Raw genomic sequence first — 22,930 nt, 5'->3', positions numbered from 1 at the left:
ACTTTCAACAACACGAACAATTTTCAGTCAGATTAAGCTGGAGACAAAATCTTTATTCCTCCTTTCCTTGTTTACATAGAATTTGCAAAGATAAGTTATACTTTCCCTCCCTATTTACATTACTCATCCCTTTTGTACAACACTGTCCACAAACATGTATAGATATCAGGTATTTGGACCTCAATAAAAAACCTACCGTGACTTCAACCTGCTCAACCACCCATTATAGCGAAGGGAAAACTAATTTTCATTACAACTATTTTCATTTGTACATGGTAGGTTTTTAAAACTGCAAAATTCTTCCTAAAACATTACAAAGAAATATTATCGAACAGCAATTGGAATCTTGCATGGTCTTACGGTTCGTTTGACACTCTTTCTGAAGTATGCTTCAGGAGTGTAAGTGAACAGAAGCATCACAACCTGGAAATGCTACCTTTTCAAATCTTAAATAAAATTTTCTTCTGCATTTTTGGAGCATTTTCAACTACATACAAATTTCATCATTCAAATCAAATTCCCTGAGCGTAAATCAAAGAATACATATGGCAGTCGAGAATAAAACTTTTCTAACTACAGTTTGTACCAACCTTGGAAGTGCCATACCAAGAGTGCCTTACGAATAATCAAATAGTAAGACTTTGTTGTTTCCTGTATCTTTTTTGGACCATGATATGTAACTGCTCTGGAAAAAGACCAGTCCATTTGTTCCATCTACCGTAAGTGTATTGACAAGCAAAGAAAAATTTTTATGAGAAATTACAACAATGCAACGCAAATTCAACCATATACACCTCAAGTCTTCCAGTGTCTATTCCACTTTACCTGTCTCTGGCTCGTGAAAACCTCCTGTCCCCACCCCCACCATCTATTGATACCCCTCATTACAACACTCATCTGCGAGAAAATGTAACATTTTTTTTAAAGATTATGATTAATTAACTGTACATTAAGGCCTACATAACTTTGCAGGAGAATTAACTCAATGTCATTTAAATCCAGGTACACTTAGGCGTAGCCACTTCTGCTGACATGTATAAAAATATCTCTAATATTTCAAACCTCTCTTATTAGCGTTTTTTACATCTTACATTTGTATAATCGGCATTGCCCTGCCATTCAAATCTGGTCTTGACAATCAGGATGTGACAGAAATACTTATATTGTCTTCTCCACTTTCACAGAAATTTTTCACAAAAAGTCATTTAACAATGGTCTATTCTAAGATTAAAAGCAGACTTAAAGAATATTTCTTGATTCCAGTGCCTTGAGAGCACTAATTCTGCACAGCAGGTGCATTTGGGAACAGTGATGTGAAGAAAGAAGTGACAAAGTTGAAGGCAACAGTTGCAGCTGATGGTCCTGGGGGAGGGGTAGGTTGAGCAGGTGTGGTAGTTGTCTCATCTGCACTTCCTTGCTCATTTTCTTCTGTGTTTTGCAGAGTATTATCAGTAACATCTCCCTGAGGACTGTCTGGGGCCTGGATAGGTAATATAACAGCAAAACATTATGAAAAATAGCCTCATTCTCAACAACAGAAACAAATTACATTACACCTATTACTATTATTCACCAGAATGTAAAATGAATCTTGTAGAATAACTGCAAAGATAATAATAGCATGCTTTTGAATCATTAGTAATTAAAAGTAGGCAAAACAATCATTTTTATCTTGAGAAAGAGAAACAAAATTGCAGGATATCCATTTTGAAAATTGGTATTATGGTATGATAACCACTCATGTGGTTACAGCAAGATATGATACACAACTTGACAAAGCAAATGGCTTAAAAAAACCAAACAGCCCTGAAAAGAGACTGTAAACATTTCATGTAGATGTACAGCACATACATTTCCATTCTGTCTTGGTTCTGCCTGTTCCTCTGGCCGTGGGGGTGGTACTGGAGCTGGCATATGAATTTCTTGGCGATTATTGCCTAGAAATGCAATTCACCACAAACTTAAGTAATTGCTATTGTGAAATGACAAAAGTTACTTCATGATTTAATATTTGTGCACCTTGCAATACATAAACAATACATCAAAATACATGAACTTACAATGGATGTGGGAGTTTGACAGTTGAAAAAGCATGAAGAGAAAGTTGTTTCACTGTAGCTGCACATACATAGATACATCCACTGTATACAGGGATCAACGATGACAGACGCCCAAATGGTTGTGTAATAAGGATCGACTGTTAATCGCTTAAATCTACCTACCTCTTCTGAAGATTGCCAATATCCCTGATTGGTACAGGTAAATGAGAACAAAGGTCAATATCAGCACCAGAAAGCGTGTAGTAGAAGAATAAAACCAAAAGATGCTCAACAGAATTCCTACACGACACAGCGTATAAATCTTATCTAGCCAATCACGGTTAGGATTCTCTTCATCATCATCCTCGTCATTAAATAGAGGTCCTGCATTGGCATTTGCTTGAACATTTCCATTCCCTTGTGGTTGTGGTTGGGGTGCCTGTGCTTGTGCTGCGGGTTGCTGGGGTGGAGTCTGTGGTACATGAAGGGCTGGTGGGTTCACCACTGGTACTTGTGGTGCTGGGAAATTGCCGGCTTGAGGGCACCAGGGGTAGGGCATTTGTGGATAGCCACTGTGGAAAAAAGCAAAGCTGCATCAGCACTGACTCTTGTTTAAACCAAGTCATCAGAGTACAGGTACATGTAATAGTTACAACAGGTAATCATTTCAACATACATGTACACTAAAATTCGGCCAAAGGTCAGCAGACTGCCATATAATTTAGAACACTTTCCACTTCAATGACAGTGAAATCAGTACAGGAGAATAATAATTTAGCACCCTCCTTGAATAAGCACTCTGGCATTTATTTGAGTAAATACGGTATGTTACAGGCAGGGTTCTCAAAACATGCCATAGACTGGAGATAATTATCACAGGATACCTTGCCCCTCTTATCGCCAAGAACTAATTGCCAATTGCCAGCAAAAAAGCAACTTTTGTAAAGCATGGAGGAGACTTACTAATTGGCTAGCATGTACATATTAGGCTGAGGTATCCTTCCAGCTGCCATTTGCTGCGCAAACATCTGCTGCATCCAGTAAGGAGGTGGAACAAAAGGTGGCACTGCATAGCCATGTCCTTGGGCTGGAAGGTTGTAAGCAGCATTTGCCATCTGCTGGCTATGAGAGGAGGGCCAGTCATTTAGAAAGATTCCCACCAATCAAAAATTGTCACATGTGCGTGATTAAAAAAGTAAGGTAGTTTAAAATGAATCACCCAAAGAAGGTACAATTAATGTATTGAACCTTGGTGAGTAACCCTGGTTTTACATTGCCACATGTATAATTTTACAAGTAAAATTATAACTTCCAGAAGAGTTCTGGAATTAAAACTCTGTTGTAATATATTCACCTACATGTGTACTGGTGGAGTGAAGATTCTGCTGAACAAGGAAATGAAGTGCATGATGATAATTCAACAAGTCAGACGTAAAAGTAAAAAACACTTACTGGAACATGTTAAATGGTGGATAAGTTGGTGTATTGGCTCCTCTGTATCTGAGCCCATCGCTGGCTGTCTGTGATATAGTTGGTGCAGTCGACAACATTTCTGCAGAGGTGTTAGCATTTGTTGTGGGTGCACTAGGTTCAATCTGAAATAACAATCAAAAAACAATTCCCTTATTGATGTTCAGGATGTGTTAAACATATGGTGTAAGTGTTCATAAGGGACAAGTCAGGTAAATTAGCATACTCTTACCTTTCCCTTAGTATCAGTGGTTGACTGTGTTTCTGTCTTCATTGGACATACAAGATGTACAGTGTGTTGTTTCCCATCTACATGCTGTTGAAGATAACAAAAATATCCATCAGTTGGTTATTTTCATTTTGAACAGTAATACAGTTATTCCTTGCAGGCATGAAACTGTTTTCTTTGAATAAAACAAGTCAAAATAAGATATTATGCATGCTCTCATTTGCCACCAGGAGTGTCAAGATGAAAATATCGAAACACCTCTGTGAAGCTTTAGATTTGGACATATTTTTGATGTTAATGATAAAATGCAAGAGTGGAGCTTTTTGTGATTAGAGAGCCTCATCTTAGTAATGATGGGGCAAAGAAAATTCTAGAAAGTTCTGCAAACCCTCAGCTGCATCTTTGGTTTACATGACGGTCTTAAACCCCCCTGAACCTACTCGTGTTTAAATAAGCCTATGTGAACACAGTAAAAAATTCCTTTATTTCTTAAATGTACTTTCACACTTTATTGAGAGAAAATACTTTCAAGAGTGATGTACTCTGTAGAAGAGCTACATAGAAGTAGGAATATTCAAGCTGTTATATCATCTCCTTCCACTCAATAACTAGAATTGATGTATAGAAGGCTGTTGTTATACACTTTTAGCATTGTGAACTTACATGTTGCATACTGAGTGGAGTGTTTTCAGTGGAGTTTAGTATAAAATAAGATGTCAACATCAATTCAACTTTTGTTGTGAAAGGTGAACTCATGAAATTTCCAACCAGAGAGTCCATGAGATTTATTTGAAAGGTAAGAATCCAGGATTCCCTTTCATTTCAATGAGGAAAGTGAAAGCAGCACAAGTAGAGATGCAAAAATTACTTTATATAATGATTTTTAGATCACATGCATGTGTATGAATGGTTTGTGTTCATGAAAATAATAGCAGGCCACAAAAAATTCAATTACAAACCAATTATTCTATCAATACCTGGTGCTGTATTCAGTTATGTAACAAATGTTGTATTTTAATTTACGTCTACATCATTGACAGGCATATTTTAAGGAGGTTTCTAGGGTTCATAATGCCCCTTACACGAGACATACGAATCTACGAGAAACTGACTGGAGAAAATAGGACGATAAAATAAGAAAAAGATCAATTGTTTAAAGGTAAACAGCTGTGCAAGTAAAATTCACGGCATGCTTTGCAATTTGTGTATGTTCTTGTTCGTACGTGCGTAGTGGCAAAGACAGTTTTCGATACCCATCGTGGGAGTTCTCTTTGTATCTCACGTAAAACAATAACAAACCACTCAAATCTCTCTAAGTTAGCCATGAATGAGGGTTGGTGCTAAATACAGTTAAAAGAAGGAATCAGCGATAGGGATGAAATATATGTGTTCATATGTGTAGATGAACATGGACGCCAAATACCCGCGTACAAATTTCAGTTGCTCACCTCTCTAAACACATCTTTAAGGATTAAATTGTCATTGAGCAGCTGTCCCGAATAAATTATCCTCTGATGTTGGCTTTCCTTGAGTACAGAAGCAAGAAAATCAGTATAAACTTCATTTTAGTAACCAGAAACAAAATGATTCGTTTACAAACGGAAGTCATCAATTCCTTACCGGTTGGGTTGGATAAACGCTCGAAAGGTGTCTTTTCAGTTGTTCCACTGACCATTCCAAGGCACAGTCTATTCTTAAATCGTCAACTTTTTGGTTTGGAGTCTTTATAACTAAAGTTACAGGCGAATCAAAGGCTAAATTTGCCATTCTTATAGTAGACGTTGCTCGCTGTCGATGTAGTTGGATAAGCTGGCCTTCTTCACAACAATTTCGTCACGTGATGTCGTGGCACGGACTGGTTGGCCATCTATTCCCATGATTCATCACGAGAGCCTTTTATGACGCAATATTTGCTCTTTACAGAAACGTAATCGGTCACAAGTCTGATACCACAAAATATCACCAGTTTTCAAATAAATTCTCACACGAAAGATGAAAATATAAAAAAAAAAATTAATAATCTGTCGATTGAAACAACAGTCTGTATAATTTCTTTAGTCTCAAGAATGTGAGCGCCGAGGTAGTGTGATATATACAAATGAGAAGGGTTCGCTGCGCGCCCTCTACCGGTTTTGCATCAAGTTATCTTGGAAAAACTCTTTCCGAAAAATATCTATGAAATTTCATTGAAATAGAGAGGTTTTATAAAACCCAACGGAAAAAAAAAATAAGCACAAGAGAACAAAACGGAACAAGACGAAATTATTGGTGCATTACTAAGAAGACGGAAAAGTGCTGCGTTTCCTTCAAGGAAGTGAAATTTCCATTCCGGGTGCCCAACTCCGATTGCGTTATATTCAAGTGACTTCCTTTCGTGTGAACCCAAGCTGTAACGTTGTAGGTTGATTCTGTAGATTATAAATTCGAGCGTCAAGGTCACGTTCAAGAGGGCCTCTTCATTTCGAAGGTAGACCCGCCGGCCATGCTACCATAATGGCAGTCAGCTGCATCGGCGGTGAAGCTGCAAGGGCCCGGGCGACGGGAGACCTTTCACGTTATTCTTGCCAGGCCACTCACCGGCTCGCTCGACAAACTGGATCTCTTGCAGCTTCGCCGGTCTTGTCGCAACGCAGGTGGATCGACTTCAAATCAGGCCAGAATATTTAGTTTCCGATAATAGCGTTTGGATATCATACTAGCAAGACTCGACGTTAGGATTAGGGAGCTACGTGGTGAACAATTGACGAAGATCAGAACTGACTCGCATTTGAGGTTCAAACTCTTGGAATACCGCTTTTGACCGAATAGACAACATACGATAACTATACTGCATAAGTCAAAATACATAAGTCAGAATCAAAAGTAAAAGTCAAAGAAAAAAAAAACAGAATATTCTGAGGACGTTCTTGTTGAAAGGGACTCCCTCTACTGAAAAAAAAAACACCATTGAGGTTTCTTGACAAATATGATTTTATTTATTTCCTGCGAACAAGGTTACTGATTTCTTTAAGAACATAACGATGATAAATTAACTACATAAATATAGTAAGAAGTGAATAATGCACGTAATTGAAGTCAGTCAAAATTAGACCATCTACCAAGAAAATGGAAACACATGTATAACTGCAGTGCCTCTGTAATAAAAAAAAAAAAACAATGTCTACCTTAAGTGCACATAAGAGGAAAAAATCCTCTCACCTTTGAAGAGGCTCTCTAAAGGCAGAGTGTAGATGGAAATCAGTACATTCAGCGCATATTTACAAGAAGCATCTGTGGAAAAGAGAGGAACTGACAACCGAGGAACAGTAAATACTCGGAAATGACCAAAATCTAACTTTGTACGTACATTCTCACGTAAAAGCATAATAATAGTACGTGTTAGGATGAGTAAGCCGTATTCATGCTAGTAACTTGAAACACTCTGCCTTGAAATACATCTATTTTGTCCTTCTTTCACATCTTTTTCCCATTTACAAAGTGTATTACACCTAAACTATTCCCTATTCTCTTCATTGCGATTACTACCCTGAGGCCTCAAGACAAAAGATTCCTCCACGAAACCTCTTCCCTGATTTGAAAACAACTCAGCCCATGATCGTGAGCTGATCTGAGGAAAAAATCATTCTAAAATAGACACGTATAGAGTGGATTACTTTGCCACTAGAAACTAATTTTCTCTCTGGAAAAAATGCTTCTGACTTTGTGGCGTGACACGCGTGACTTGTCACGTGATCCGACAGTCACGTGACGTGATAGTCATCACAACTTAACGGACTTGACACAAAAAAGTGTTGATAAGCTTATTTTTGTGCAGGTTTGTGTGCCATTTGAGACTTAAAAAGTTTTACTTAAAAGAAGCAAGAAGGAGAGAGAATAAGTACGCGTTAAATAATTGACAATCGTAAATGTCAATGTATTTTAGCTTGTCTACGATTAAAGTCTATAACACCGATTTAACTATAATCTTGATCGAAAACTTCGCACTGAATAGAAAATCACGAAATTGAAATAGAAAAAGTAGTGGACGTTTAAAAAAAATACATCATGAAAATATCAGGAAGATCTCTTGTTAAAATGAAAGAATGTGTACATATTATGAAAACATAGCTCTCAAGTAATTTTCAATACTTCTTGTGATTACACATCGCGCGAAACTTCGGACTTTTTCAGTTCAGTCACAATGATCATATGAACGCTATGGATGTCAGCAAACGTACCCAAACCTTTAATGCACTTATGATCTGCACAATTTTCCAAAATTATTTAAATATTTACCCTAAAAGTTTAAAAGAACTAGCTGTTGCTGCTTGAAAATGGCCCAAGAACGCGGTAATTTCTCTCCAAGCAACTGGAAGAGATAGACGAAGCATGCAACTGTGTCCTTGCGTTACTGCTACAGTGGACGACGAATTCCAAAGCACCTGGACTTTTTTTAATCACTTCCAGTGAACGGGTAAAGGTGCTTTAGTTGAGCAAGGGTGTTAAGTAAGGAAGAGGTAAGGAATAAGTTGGAGTTATAGAATCCGAACAATAACTCAGTGAAATCACGAGAAAACAAGGGGAAGGAACCAGGCTCATATCACTGGCGTTGGGAAATGTCAGGTCCTCTTGACATGTCTATAGATAGTCTATTGAACGAAAGTCTGTCTTCTCAGACCTCATTATGAAGGCCGCCAACCACGATCTGATGTTATTAGGACGGACAACGTGGAGAATGATTTTGTTGATGAAAACGACTTTGGAAAAATTAATTAGCCTTTCTAAAGCGAGAACGCACATTGCACACGCTAGGGGATGTCCTTCTGAGCTCAAAATAACTTTCGTGGAATTGACAATTCCCGGCCAACGCCCTGATCCATCCTCCCTGTCCCCTCCCCCTTCAGTTTCTCTAAGGTCCATATTACAACGCTTTTTATATGCTATGGCTTGTTCAGAAGAGCTATATGATCCTCTCGATCGGTTGCTTTTCCCTAATCGTTCCGGTTATTGTTTGAGACTCAGCTAATTCGCCAAAACTTTTCATGAGTCGATTCTGAGGTACAACACACGATGTAAAAACAAAATCCATTAAGCCATTAGCATGTTAGACCCATTACCTAAGTGTCAAATTCGATGCTTTACCCGGACCACTTTCAAAACTAGTGCTTCAAGTGTAGCTAACGCTGCGAACGGCTGCTTCATTTTCCCGCTTTTTCCATCTTCAAACTTGTTATCTAACAGCCAAAGCGTTTTCCAAGCGCATTTTCACTGCTTGCTCCGTGTAACTAAAAGTTCCACTGGCTTCTCCTTGTTGTCCAGTCTTCACAATCCAAACACGGGAGATAAAGGCGGTCCTCTCTTCTCTTCATACGCTAATAATAAAGATAATAATATAGAGACATGTGTTAAAGAGCGCTAACCATTAATTGACCTTTCACCGATTTTTTTGTTGTCTCGACTCGCCTTTTTGCCTGTTACATCCGTACACTTCGACCCTCATACATATATTGTTGTAAGTTCTGGGATAAAACCGGACAAACCTGGCCTGGATAGGCCGGATCAACCTGTTAACCACTGGGGTAAAGTTGTCACAGTTTCCCGGTAATACCTGTCACCAAAAGAAAGTGAGAAAATTAGAACTATTAACAAGTAATAATCATGGATTAGTGAACTGTATTTGATCACGTGGTTGCAATTTAACTACGCATCTTCCCATAGCATTCAGACCGAAGCGAGTCAACCCGCGGGACTGCTCTTAGCCAGCGGGATTCGAAGCTCTCGCATGGAATTGAGGCGAGTGGTCACCCATTTCGAGATGGCGCCAAACCTTGAAACTGGACACACCTGTATCATTCTTGTATACGAGTCCTCTGAAGTAAATTTATATTAGTGATATGAGTCTATATGTTCCACTTTGGTCGAAAAAAGGATCCACGCTCTCAAATTAGTAAAAGCTTTTACGATCTCTCTTAGATAGGGGCAAGATATTTACGCTCTTTTGATTTAAATTAAGCAGACTTAGAGAGTATATTAGAATCTCACCCGAACTCTCCCGTTTTCCTTGTAATAATTCCATCGCACTCCGTCCTTGCTATATGCAAGCTCATAGGATTTAACGTGCTCAAAATATTTGTCACGACCTGAAAGAAACAATAGTCACTGACAATTCATAAACTCATTTGTAAGTGATCTCCTGGTGCTGTTTCTGGAATAAAGTAAAAATCTAGAGCCTTATAAACAAAAATGATACACTAAACTCAGGTATCTTCTGGCGGATTGTATTTCTTTCTGCGCTTCCTTCTGAGTAATTAAAGATCACAACAAGTAAACAAGGGTGAAACTAACAGAAAGCACCTCTTGTTTTTCTCACAGAGTCCTTCAATTACGAAGGAGATGAGTTATGTGCGAGGAAAACATGGGCTTTTGAAAACTTGAGGGGTTCATACAGTTCATGCGTTCTTTTGTTTTGAATTGTGAATCAGTTGTTGAATTTTTACTTCAGCTTTAATCTAATATAGCAAGAAAGTGCCTGAGCTCTGAATCTTTAATATGTCGTGGAGTTAAACCCTCCCCCTCTGTGCCTACACAAATTTGCCGTCCGTCACCCGGTAGGTAAAAAGTTGTTGTTAACAAAAACCTCCCTACCCCTCCACCAAAGCAGATCATATCTGTTATCGAAGTCATTACCGACTATTTCAAATTTCGCGCTTAGAGTCGATACTTCAAGCATTTGTTCTCTTATCAAAAGAGCTTAATTCCTCAAATAAAGAAAATGACCATTGATGGTGCGTTTTAGAGCCCCATTGTAAGACCGGAATTAAACCCAAAGTTTGACATGTACTTACGACCCCCACCTGTAACTAGGCGAAAAAGTCCTAACCTTAAATAGAGTCTATACCTTGTGTGGCGACAGCTGTTACGATCTTAATCTCTCTAAGATCCACCTGTAACCACTGGTTATGGTTCCTATACCTCGCACACCAACCACCAATTCTCTTTCTGATGCGGTCGTCCTGTAGATAAAGTCTTGCATTATGAGGACCAAAGTCCCATGGACCTGGAATAGAAACAATCACAGTGAATTAGTGGGCTCCTTGCATACTTAAAAATTCCGCGAGCTATGCCTGACACTTTTTTTTTTTTTTTTTTTTTTTTTTTATCATTTCCCCTAAATTCGTGGCGAAAATTATGGATTTCGGCTGATTCTTATAACGATTTCAAGCTATACTTACGTGTGTAAAGACTCGACGATGCGTTGAAGGCACTGTCTGGCAAAGAGTTGTCCCATCCCACTCCTTGGGGCTCAGAACAAGTTCCTATGCAGGAATTAATTTCAATTAGTGATAAGTAATTCAGTGGTAACCTCTGATCTTCAAGAGGCAAAAGCCAACTGAAGGAAACCAAACACTGTGTGAAATGACAATGAAATAGCACACTGGATAATAAGGTTATTTCATTATCCCTGTTCTCAAACTTACCATAAGCTATCTGGAAGTATCGTATCGTCAATGCCCAAAATATCACTTATTGGTTGGGGAATTTGATCTTTCGGAATTTCGGGGTGGATTTAATTAAGGTTAAAAGTTAAATTTTGGTGGTGTTTTCTTTTGCAGATTGATTAAAAATGTATAGTAAAAAAAATTATTGAAGTCGGTTTTCGCAAGATATCATGAATTATCAAAACGCGTATCTGTGTTATCTGCCGAAGCCCTCGGCTTCGGCAGATAACGCACACCTCGGCGTCGATAATTCATGATATCATGCTCAACCTCATCCAATAATTGCTCATTCTCAAAGGGACAGCAATCTCACCACTATTAAAAAAACAAAGATGGTTTCTCACCTTCTGGTTTCACGGGTTCCTCGTCGCATCCTAAAGCTAAACAGGTCCTAATACAACGTCTTCGCCATCTAGTCGAGCACTGTCCTCGCTCAAGCCACTTTTTGCAAGAGCTATGACACTTTATACCTATGGGGTATTACAAAGAGAAAGTTAAAATCAGGCCTTTGTCGTGGAAGAATTGTCTAGGGCTAAAGAAGAACAAAAACAGAGAAATAAGGAACCAAGGAAGTGAAAAGTAATCGTGGAGCTTCAACTGAAAGCCACGATCTCTGAGAGATCAATGTTGGCCTGAACCTTTAGGGCTGTTCAAAGCTGGCTTAAGGTATACCAAGATAAGTATAAAATTTTATTTCTGATCTGAAAGCTTTAAAAGAAAATCCAACATCATTTTCTCGTCTACAATGCTGTGATTGGATGCTCTTAAGAGAACAGAGAAAATTATCCCAAACAAGTTTTTTAACCAAAGGAATTAAAGAAACATGGATTAAAATTTAACCTTGGGTAAGCAATAATCGGTGGTTGAACAACTAGGCCCAGGGCTATCAACCCGAGATTTTGAAATTAGGACCAAATGAAAGATATAACTCACCTTTAGGATTAGCTGGTCGAGTTTTAACAGGTTCTGGAGGAGAATAAACGAAAACAAACATGACGCATTTTACTTTATTGTGTCGATGTAAGCTCTTCGTTATGTTTCCTTGATTTTTTTTTTTTACATGAACAACAAGGGGTGGGTGTAAAACCGAATAGGATCTATCCTTTGACAGTTGCATTCCAAACAGTCTCCTTCTTTCAGTCACAGCAAATTATGCAAAAAATCTAGAAAGATTTAAGCTTAAATCTCGTTTAACGTTTAAAGCGACATGACTGCAACCATCGTGTTGTATACAAACCTCGCAAACTTTAAAACACGTTCTCTAGTAATACCTGCGAAAGTATTCAGTATAATTTCCGGTAAAATTTTCGCGGACAATCTGATCGATTTCTCTTACATTGTGTGCTGAGACTGAAACTTTTCACCTCAAGCAAATCTCCGTCGCACGGCCCAAACAAACATAGCAAGCAACTGAGCTACTAGCATATATGTCCGTGTTAAAACACACGAAAGGTTTCTAGAGTACACTTCACTCCGATTGGGCAGAAAAACACAAAGATTTTCTGGCACCAATCAGATGGCAGAACGACTGCGACCGTTTGGAACTAGTCTTGTAAGACAATGTCCCCAGGGGCTCTTCATGCCCTAACTTGAAATCGACTAAGCCCCTGGGTCTCCGAGAATGGAAAAATTGGAGATATTCATAGCAAAACTCTACTGGAAAGGAGGGGGGGTGGTTATGCGTACCTGACCCCCTTTCATCCAAGTTCATTATTAAGAGAAGGGATTTGGCTTTTCCAAAACAAACCACCCTCTAGAGCTCAGACTCTCAGGTCAAATAGTATACACGTACAGGACTTCACTCCTGGGTTTGTAGTTACCTTTAGGGCATGAATTGCAGGCATGTTGACACTTGTCAAGCATGACTTTAGCCCTGCTTTGACAAAAGCCGAGTCCAACCCAATGCTCACAGTTAGCATCATCCACCTTATTTTTACATTTCTCTGCCAATTCTTTCCCGACCTCTGGAAGAGAAGCACATGAAGAACATGTTTCTCTGTTAACCCTTTACAATCTGACATCAGTACGTATGCATATTCTCCATACTGTTCTTTACACATATCCTAAGGCACTGATAGGGAGAATTTGTTTAACAATAAAGAGCTTTTTCAGTTAATGATTATTTTCTTTATTCTCGTGACCTTAATGTATGATTCAAAGTTGACATAGTGAGGAAAAAATAGCTGCTAATCACACTTTTGGGTAAAAGGGTTCATAGAGAAAATTCAGATTTTCTCTCCCTCTCTTACTCTCTTTTTGTTTTATTTTCGGAGATGCACTCTCCACTTGAAAAGAACAAGAGAGGCCATTGCGCACTGCAGTTTTACTGATCCACTGAAAGTTCCTGTGTGAGAATATCTTTTAGAAAAAAATGCCGTCCTTACTCGCCCAACCCTAAAAATAAGTTGGCATGTCTTATTTCCTCCCTTAGACATCTAGCGGTCCTTGAGCGCAATTAAATACATACTCAAGTGTAATTATGATATCTTTCTTCGCAAGAAACTGTACCATTTCGTCGAAGATAATAATCCAAAAATCAAATCTGTTCTCTTTTCTCTTTGATCGTCGTCCAACAGCTCGAGCCGCGCAAATTTGGCTTTCACGCCTTCGCTTTGCACTTGCTTGTCTAACCATAAAGATAACCGGTTACAGACTGCAGAAAGACTTAAGTGAACAAATGAAAGAGAGAGTAACCTAGAAGAATACATTACCTGGGTAACAAGCTTCACAGCTCAAGGGGCATTTCTTGTACATGTAATTGGAAAAAAGTTCACAGTAGCCTTTTTCAGTAAGTTTGTTGCAAAAACGGTGTTTGTCAATGCATGGCGACTTTTGACGCGTGGACTCTGAAAAAAGATAATATAATTGTGTGAGAAAATGGAAGCATAATCAGGGAACATCTCGCTTAGCTGGCAATAGAAGCGAAAGGTGAACAACTTACCTCTCTCGTACAATCCTATTGATTGGCAGAGGTTGCAGCTCTGTTTGCAGTATTTCATCATGTACAGTGCTCTGCCGTGACAGTCCCCCCTTGCCGCCCAAGCTTTACAGGATCTATGCTTGTCCTTGCATGGTGCTGGCATCGCTGATAGAATCAACAAGAAAAAAATAAAACAGCATGGGCACGAATTTTCTTTGTTCTCATTATATAGAATCGAGAAGATAACACAACACTGACTGTCTCTGTTCTAAACATCTGCAATAAAATGCGTATGTGTTCCTATCAGGATTCAGGCGTAAACATGGTCATCAGTGATCACACATCTGAGTATTCGAATGTGATTTTTTGAAGTCAAATACAGGCCACGTGGGGAGGGGAATGGGGTAATAACTTAGTTGACACTGTTTCGAGTTACACAAGGCACTACTCCGCTTTTCTGTTTGGCTATTTACTCTTTATCTAAGAGTTGCGTTTGTTTTTGTTGGCGTTACCGTTGATCTGATTTTTTGTCAGTTAAAATGAAGTCATCATGTAACCAGGCAAACCAAAACGCTGCTTGAATTTCAAGTGAATTCAGTTATTATTGAGGGACGAGCAAATTGACGACAAAGACCTGCCATAGTCATTTTAATTCTTTGTATTCGATCTTAAGGGCTCACCTTCTTTTCTGTAACACAGTTTACAAGTTCTCTTACAATGATACGACATGTACTTTTTCCTATCCTCCTGTTCACAGTATCCGCGACCCTTCAGTTCTTCACACATGATGTCATTATCTAAACATTTTTCAGCTAAAATCAAAAGACAGAGCAACAAATTCTTAGCCATAAAATCTAAGGGTTCTTCGCGGTGCGATAATATCATGTTTTTTTTTCCACTGACTTTTTTTTTTACACGCTCGGCGAACTCAGCCAAAGCAAGAACTTCTTGTAGTCTAGGATACACATATCACTGGATGACTAGCCTGCAGTGCTGGCGTCTTGTTAGGGTGAGTTAAAAGAAGCGTGTGATCGTATATTCAACAGGCCATGTCAAAATTGGAGTTAGAATCGACGGTAAAGGAAGGGGCGGAAGGAGGCGTAGAGACGCGTAATATTCATTCCCCCACCCTCACCCCATCCTTATTTTTTCCCGTCGCTCACCAACATAATACAAATTCCTATTTCTCCCCAGTCTTCTGCTTTCATTAAAATCAAAGATAACGGCCATAATTTTCGCTAAGAAAATACTGAACATACGTATGATGCACGATCCTCGCAGTGGATAGCGCTATTTATGCAATAGCGAAAATCAGACCTGAAAAAAATAAGGCCTGTACGGGAATCGAACCACTGACCTCTGCGATACTAGTGCAGCGCTCTACAAAATAAATAGCGCTATCTACTGCGAGGATCGTGCATCATACGTATCTAATACCGCAGTTCAAAATATATGAACTTCATATATTCATTGTATCTAAAATACTGAACACTCGCTCGCCAAAATTACGCCTGCTCTGCAGGCTACTGGATGACTTACTCGTGTGATCTGGACTAGTGTTAGAACACAGGTTACAGCTTCTTTTGCAATATTCTCGCATGAAGGCCTCTCTGTTGTTAGCGAAACAGTAGCCGAGCCTCGACCAGCCAAAACAGGCTTTGATTGTGTCCACACACGGGGGTCTTCTCTTCGGTCTTGGACTTGCCACGGTTTCAACTTTCCCTGGAGTTCAATATATACAAGAGAGGGAATATTTGTGTTAGGTAAGTCTTTATGAAATTGTTTTTAGCAACTTGCCAACGGTCTGACAACAGGCTTCTGTTTGTAAATGTTGAAAAAATGCTCGGAAAAGATCGGTGATTGTGGGAAGTTTGCTCTTGAATAAGTTGTTACACGAAAAAAAATAGCAACTGAAATAAAAGTAATAAAATGACATGGTTTAACAGTGTAAATTCTAACAAGGGTTTAGCCAGGATTTTTCAAAGGGGAGCTCACACCGCGTCAAACAGAGGGTTACTCACTAGGTTCTCATGTCGACCTCCATGTAGTATTTACTTAATGTGACAAAAAGAGGGGCTTACGAAGCCACCCTCCCCCTCCCTCTCCCCCCAGGCCAGCTACACCCTAGCCCAAGACCTCATGGTCCTCCCCTGTACGCAAATCACCGATCTGAACTTTATGGTCATAATGTTAGGTCATCCAATGTCAGAATTTAATTTTCCCCTTTTTCTACGCGGTATGAATTCACACACTTACTGCAAAAGTTGCAGGTTAAAGCACACATATTTCTCATGGAGGTCCTTTCGTTTGGTTTCGTTGATTCGCAGTATCCTTCGTCTTTAAGCCTTTTGCAGCGATATTTCAATCGATCCTTGCAGTCATGGGTCTCTGCGATCAAAATTGAAACTCTCGCTAGTTTAGAACTAGAACGCTTTTCGATTAAATGTCGTTAAACCAAATACAAAGTAATCTCAACAACCAATCCCCAGGAAGGGAAATACCCCAACAGTCCACAAAATGTATATCAGTACTTAAAATGAAAACAAGCAAACTGCCAAAAGCGCGGGAAAAAGCGGGTGAACAAGCGAATTGCCAAAAGTGCGGCAAAACGTGGGTGACCAAGTTGTGATTGGTCTTAATTTTGTATCTGATTGGTTGAGAGAGTGGCGCGAGTTTTTTGGATGATAAAAATCAAAACAAAAATAGTGAATCGATGGAATATCCGTAATCCAAGACTTTATATTGGCTTAGCCATTATGGTGTATGAGCTAATATACCATAATCTACAAATATGGTAAGCGTACGCGTCAGCTTAAAATCAAAAGGGAGCTAAAAAATCCGGTTTCTTCTTATAAAATAATAATTTCTTGGGGGCGTTTTGAATAAAACAATTACTCCACTCGCGCTTGTTGGATATGAGATGATTATAGCCAACTCGGTGCTACGCGCCTCGTTGGCTATCTATCATCTCATATCCAACGCGCGTTCGTGGAATAATTGTTAATTAGATCATAAGCTCATGAGAGGAGCCCATGGTCCTTCCCTCTTCTAGGAGAGGAACAAAGACCGGACTCGAGAGAGTGGGAAAAACTTGTGCCCAAAAAACTGAGGAGAACTGAGTAAGAAGTTTCCTCACCAGCAACGCAAAATCCACAGCTTCTCCTGCACGCCTGCATCATGACGTTCTTGTATTTCTTATCAGTGCAGTATTTCCACCTGGACCAGGCTCGGCAGCGTGGATCTATGTCTATACATTTCTCTTCAGCTAACGATTAATCAGAAAAATTGTTAAGGATTCTTAAGGATTACAGCTAGCGTCAATTTTACGCTTTTTTAATATCCCCCATTCAATAACTTGTGACCGTTAGAGCTTTCAACCCAGCTGATACTATGTACCGCTTAAGCGGTCCTGCTTAGCTTATCTCATTTAACATATCTTTTGTCAAATAACCACCTCTCGCTCTCTCTTTCTCTTTCTTTCTTCTTTCAGCTCACATCTCGCAGGGCCGTATAGCTTTGCACAGCCCTACTCGCACCATCGTCTCCAGCCCTCATAGAGCCATGCGCGGGGCTGTACGGCTCATACAGTATTTTAGTGCAGTTATTACCACTGATTAGCTATTTAGCAAAGATCACCTGTAAATCTCTAACTAAGGTTTCTTTTTCGGTGAAATCTCCATACAAATCAAATCTTTTCGCTGAGTCTGTGTTTGAAGGGCAATGCAGGAATCTTTATTTATTTACCGTGCAACTCAATTTTCGCGTGCAATTTTCTGTGGTATGCTGCTCATTCTTGTCGTTCGCCCTCTCTCACCTCCCTCCCCTGGCCTCCCTTCCATCTTACCCCTGTATATAATTTGACACAGACTACTTACTACAGATGCGACAGCTTTTTCTACATTCCACGCGCATTACATCTGGTCGACTTTCACAATATCCGCTTTTTACCCAGAGTTCACAGGCGTCATTGCTATCTACACATTCATCGTCAGAGTTTTCTTTAGGTTCAGCCTCAGTTGCTATCAAATGAATAGAAAAAAAATAAGTTAGAAATTATTGAAAGAGGCGAATCAACGCATTTATATCCTACATGAAGTACTTTTCACTTAAAAATAAACGAATCTTCGGGGAGTGGGGGGGGGGGGGCAAGGTTGACAGCAGATTTTTTCTCTTCTCCATCTTCTGGCCGCAATTTTCCATAAAGTCTCTGGAAAGAGCACTTTACTCTGACCTCAGGGTGCGAGTAACCGTTGATAGATGTTCGATTGAAGTTAAAATCTCTCGTGGACGTTTATATACCTTTGATATAAATTTCCAATATAGATTTTCAGTTTACAAATCAAATAACTCAAAAGCGCCATCTGAGCGAGGAAAGCCGATTTCTCATGTGCACACTTTTGGAGAAAACCATCACTTGAAACTATCGATCAATGAATAGTATTACAACTTTAAATCAAACGAAGCTTTGCGCGACGCGACTGCGTAACTAGTTACCTTCATCACAGGCGTTACAGCTTAACCTGCAATGCTTGAGTTTGATGTCCTGCCGTGCTTCGCAGAAACCTTTCTTAGCCCAGTAAGGACAAGCCGTACTTGTATCCTTACAGTTTTGAGCTTTTGTTGTCTTTTTCTTTTTCTCTGTTTAAAGAAAACCGTAAATTACCTCAGTATTGAAAGGTCATAATGATTTTGCACAATAAACATCTCATAGAATTTACTGATTTTCTTGATCATTCAATCATTTAGATATCTTCAGTTGAAGAGCCATTCACTACTTAAAATTCCGCCATTACTTGCGATAATTATGGAGCTAGAAGTTTCTTTTTTGTTGGTATTGCATTTTTTTTTTACCTTCTTTTGAGCTAAGACTGGATCCTCTGATTGTTACCAATCCTCTTCCGCCAATGGCTCTTTTTGCTCGTCTCATAGCTTCAAGTCTTGAATCATTAAAAAATCTTTGATTCTTAGCTAGAAAAGAGACACAATGATATCAATGAACAATTGTCGTAACGTCCGTTTACAACCTGTTTCAATTATTATTCACTTCCATGGGAAGTTCAACTTAGGCACACGCATGTGCTCTATATGCTGTTCAGCGTCAGATGTAATCATTCCCTGCGTTGGGAGAAATAAATGAGAAATTAAAACAAGACATCTTCCTTTGTGCTGCTCATTAGTCTCCGTTAGAAAAAAATTGAAGAGAGATACCTAAAAAGTAGTTGTCGAAGATGGCGACATTTTTCAAATTGTCCTTGGCAACAGGGGTATGGATCTAGATACTACGATAGCTACACGTTTTCCTCAGACCACAGTAATTGTAATCCCGCCCGCGAAGGGCTCTTACTCAGTTCACCTGGGATTCGTGAGTCTAACCACTTCCGTCCGAAAAATCTATCTGCAATCACGCTAGCTCAGAAAAATAGTTCCCGGTTCATTTTCGAGCTATGGAAGACTTACCATCACAATTGTACATCCTTTTAACTTGAATCACGTCAATCTTCGATATCTTTCTGTAGGGTCGGACCCTGCGCGCATCCTTCTTCAGGGGTACAATTGTTTTTCTTCTCGTTGATCGCGAGAAAGCGTTAAGTCGGTAGTGCATGATGCTGTTGTAATCATACGGCGTATCCAAAGAGTCCACAGCTTGCCACGTCTGTTTGAGGAATGCGTGCTCCCAGCCTGTGATCGAAGAAACAAATTGATTCAAAACAAGCCTTTACGCCGAAATGATCCAGCTTCTACATTTTTTACCGCGTGAAGCATGTAATGAGCTGAACAACTTGCTACCATCCAGCTCCTTCTTAAAGATAACGCCGACTTAGCTGAGCTAACATCTAAAATCCTCTGTAAAAGGAAAGCATAACAGAAATCCCCTTATCTACCTCTGTTCACGTTTTTCCAAATTATCCTCACGTACTCGTCTCTGTCGGGTCTGCTCTGCTCGTGCCAAAATCCAATCACGTGACCTAACTCATGCGCCATCACGTGATGGTACTCGCACCCGAATCCAACAGACACTTCCGGGGGTCCATTGCGAACCTTGCCTACTGTGCTGTAACAACTGGGTGTAGGTCGAAAAAAGGATGAAAAACGATGTTTAACATTAAAAGTTAATGTGCGCATATCAAAAGATCACTCGATTAAATCAAACGATATTGCTAGAATTAAAACATAGTCACAAACATTTTAATCCACAAAAGCGTTTCTCTTACTGAGTTCCCCGAAAGAAATTGACGTAATCCTTCTCGTTGGTTCTTTCTATAAACTTGAGGCAGGTTTTCGATTCCCAGTCATTCATAGCCAGTCGAATTATTCTTTGTAGTTCAGGCATGTTTTCTGCGAAGCAATAAAAGCAGGACAAGAAAAATATGGTACGATTTGATTTTAAAATGGTCTCGAACAATGAAGAGTTATATCGCCGAGTATTCTCGGAAAACCGTCTTCTGTGGTAAGTAAAACTGTTACCAGGTAAACAGAGGTTTTAACAACTTTTTCCATAAACGATTGCCGATAGAGTAATAGGTGGTTGTGACGTAAGGTGAAACCCTTTCTTGCAGGCTCAGATTTACTTCGTGACTGAAAGACGTCCTAGTTGATGCGTTCTATAAATTTCGGAATCACTTACTCAAGCTGCAGTCAAACTCATACGGTATGACTCCATTATCCCACAGCAAGGTCTTCTCTCGTGTGGCAGCCGGTGGTTTTCGTGGAGAACCAAATTCATCCTTCGCGCCCTCTGGCACATCAAGTAGAACTTTTTGATGACCTGTTAGTTTGATGTCGCCAAACAACCAGAAATCCGGCATACTCCTTGGACTGGAGCTCTCTTCTATCAAAAAGAAGCAATAACAATGAACTTAAGTCACAGCCTTGGGAGGGGTATCCTAGAGTGTAGACTGACCTGAAAGTCAGGTAACATAAGTTCGTAGCCTGATTCACAACAACAAGATGGCCGCCATGAGGGTAGGTACTTGGTGCAATCCTTCATACATGCATCAATACAGAAGAACATATGAGAATACATGGTCATTTGCATTCATTAACATACATTAAGGATTACACCAAGTACTTACCGCCATGAGTGTCAGGCCGCTGACCACACAAAGGCTCGTAAGCTACAGGTAACCCATAGTAACAATAATAGTAACAAGATATAGTTATCATAAATCTTTACAATGCTCAAGTCAGTAATTTATAATACGACACCCCCCATCTCGTAGCAAAGAAAAACAATCTTTAACAACCCAGGACCCCTACTTCCTAAAAGTATGTATTTCTCATTCCGTGTGGAGGAACTCCTCTTAACCTTTGGTGGGTGCATACCCCAGTTTTCCGTATACTGACCCTGTTTCATCTGAAACAATGTTATTTTCCGCACCCGTTTCGGATCTAGCTTCTGAAAGTTGTACTTGGTTTGTGAATCCATCACGTTTTTTCGTGGCGTTATGAAGCTCCGCATCAGTTCCGAAAAAAGGAATGATAAACTTAGTTAAAAATTCTGCCGAAATGATTTTTTGTGGATGCATTCAAAAGACAAACATTTTTCTCCGTTCCTTTTGTTCCCTTGAAAACTAATCCAAATCCAAATCTATATCTCTTCACAAACCAGTGGCTCAATAACCCAGCCGTTATTCGCTGTCCAGCTTCGATTCGCTGGCGCCATCCCCATGGTTATTGACAACCTTTGTGACTATAGATGAGTTGGTTAAGAAAGAGTTCAAAGGTTACTGTTTTAGTGATCCTTTGAGGCTGATCAAAGTTCCTACAGAAAGGAGCACACTCTTATCCCTCCCCTGGACAGTTCAGTACCGGTGCCTAGACTGAAGGTTAAAGCAACGAGAGGACTAATGCGCTACTGTAAGGTTGCGGCCCTGAAATCCGGTCAGACCTACCCTGCGAGCAGAGGTCTCTTCGATCCTCCCAGAAGAGTCAACATTTCTAGGAAGGTCGAAGGGACTTCTGCTCGCAAGGTAGGTCTGAGCCGTCAGCTAACACCGAGATACTCCTGGCTTGCAGTTTGCAGAGTGTGACGTTTCCCATGCCCCTACTCCAAGGGAAGAAGAAAGTTTTACGCAGCAGAGTGGGGTCGACTGGTGATCGGTCGGATTGTGAGCTCTCTCGGATTGTAATTTCTCTTTTGAAAAGACAAATCTGTTTGAAATAAGAGTTTTGTACCGAAAAATGTTCACAAGTGTCCCAGTGCCGTGTCTGTTTATGTTATGTTTGGCGCGGCACTGACACGGGTTAATTTCAAATTTTTCAATCAGCCATTGTAGCGATAAAAACCCTTGCTTGCAGCCTTTATATAGATGGTGTAGTTTAGCTGCTTTGTTATAAAATTGTGTTTCACATCCTATTTATTTCAGAACGCTTTAAAAATCATGGCCCTGACCCAAAATTTTCACAGTTATCGGCCTCAAGGAAAACATTCATTGCGGACTACTCTTTGATCCCAACTGATACAACTACATTAAATTACCTTCGTCGTCATTGTCGCTTGGCAATTCAGCATTTGACAACAATATCCTAGTCGTCAAAAGAATCCACGAGATCCTCAGCCACATTTTGCTCTAAATAAAGAATATTCATGTCATCGATAAAACGTAGGCCGGACGGCGTCTTTTATGTAATTTCTAAACAATGTATTGAGTTGCTTCAATCTTTCGTCGATTCAATTAAGATAACCCTAGACTATTTATGTCTAACCAAAATTGTATTAACTTGATGCCTGCCTCTTGACTTATGAATGTACTCAAATTGGCCTTTTATCGGGAATTTGACTGAAAAGCCATTA

General features: G+C 39.7%; 2 protein-coding genes across 7 annotated transcripts in view; both read right to left on the bottom strand.

Annotated features, from left to right (window-relative positions):
- Positions 1–32: 32 nt before the first annotated feature.
- On the bottom strand, positions 33–5,582 carry LOC111322210 (homocysteine-responsive endoplasmic reticulum-resident ubiquitin-like domain member 2 protein). Its single transcript, XM_022925278.2, has 8 exons — positions 5,359–5,582; positions 5,187–5,264; positions 3,742–3,825; positions 3,492–3,634; positions 3,003–3,161; positions 2,223–2,611; positions 1,852–1,937; positions 33–1,480 (listed from the first exon to the last, which is right to left on the bottom strand). Exons 1-8 carry the CDS (start codon positions 5,503–5,505, stop codon positions 1,277–1,279), a joined length of 1,290 nt encoding a protein of 429 aa, XP_022781013.2. The 5' UTR covers positions 5,506–5,582; the 3' UTR covers positions 33–1,276.
- Positions 5,583–6,690: 1,108 nt separating this feature from the next.
- Positions 6,691–22,930, bottom strand: part of LOC111322188 (zinc metalloproteinase nas-15) — a 27,296-nt gene continuing 11,056 nt past the window's right edge. For 3 of the 6 annotated variants that reach the window (XM_088754516.1, XM_088754518.1, XM_088754517.1), the window contains exons 2-23: positions 22,616–22,706; positions 20,762–20,965; positions 20,349–20,472; positions 20,019–20,197; positions 19,594–19,815; positions 18,988–19,104; positions 18,631–18,774; positions 18,012–18,155; positions 17,273–17,401; positions 16,393–16,524; positions 15,676–15,858; positions 14,817–14,948; positions 14,158–14,301; positions 13,928–14,062; positions 13,037–13,180; positions 12,150–12,182; positions 11,561–11,686; positions 10,950–11,033; positions 10,616–10,774; positions 9,760–9,857; positions 9,181–9,325; positions 6,691–9,089 (exon numbers count right to left, since the gene is read on the bottom strand). In XM_088754516.1, coding sequence (XP_088610642.1) covers positions 9,040–9,089; positions 9,181–9,325; positions 9,760–9,857; positions 10,616–10,774; positions 10,950–11,033; positions 11,561–11,686; positions 12,150–12,182; positions 13,037–13,180; positions 13,928–14,062; positions 14,158–14,301; positions 14,817–14,948; positions 15,676–15,858; positions 16,393–16,524; positions 17,273–17,401; positions 18,012–18,155; positions 18,631–18,774; positions 18,988–19,104; positions 19,594–19,815; positions 20,019–20,197; positions 20,349–20,472; positions 20,762–20,965; positions 22,616–22,700 — 2,913 coding nt within the window. In that variant the 5' untranslated portion in view covers positions 22,701–22,706 and the 3' untranslated portion in view covers positions 6,691–9,039. Of the gene's footprint in view, positions 9,090–9,180; positions 9,326–9,759; positions 9,858–10,615; positions 10,775–10,949; positions 11,034–11,560; positions 11,687–12,149; positions 12,183–13,036; positions 13,181–13,927; positions 14,063–14,157; positions 14,302–14,816; positions 14,949–15,675; positions 15,859–16,392; positions 16,525–17,272; positions 17,402–18,011; positions 18,156–18,630; positions 18,775–18,987; positions 19,105–19,593; positions 19,816–20,018; positions 20,198–20,348; positions 20,473–20,761; positions 20,966–21,480; positions 21,597–22,615; positions 22,707–22,930 lie in introns of those variants that run through there. The other 3 variants (XM_088754520.1, XM_088754521.1, XM_088754515.1) reach the window with 2 other exon arrangements.

The sequence above is a fragment of the Stylophora pistillata genome, chromosome 3 (genome assembly GCF_964205215.1).
Source record: "Stylophora pistillata chromosome 3, jaStyPist1.2, whole genome shotgun sequence".
NCBI lineage: Eukaryota > Metazoa > Cnidaria > Anthozoa > Scleractinia > Pocilloporidae > Stylophora > Stylophora pistillata.
Note: the sequence above shows the minus strand (reverse complement) of the source record. Positions and strands in the feature narration are given on the sequence as shown.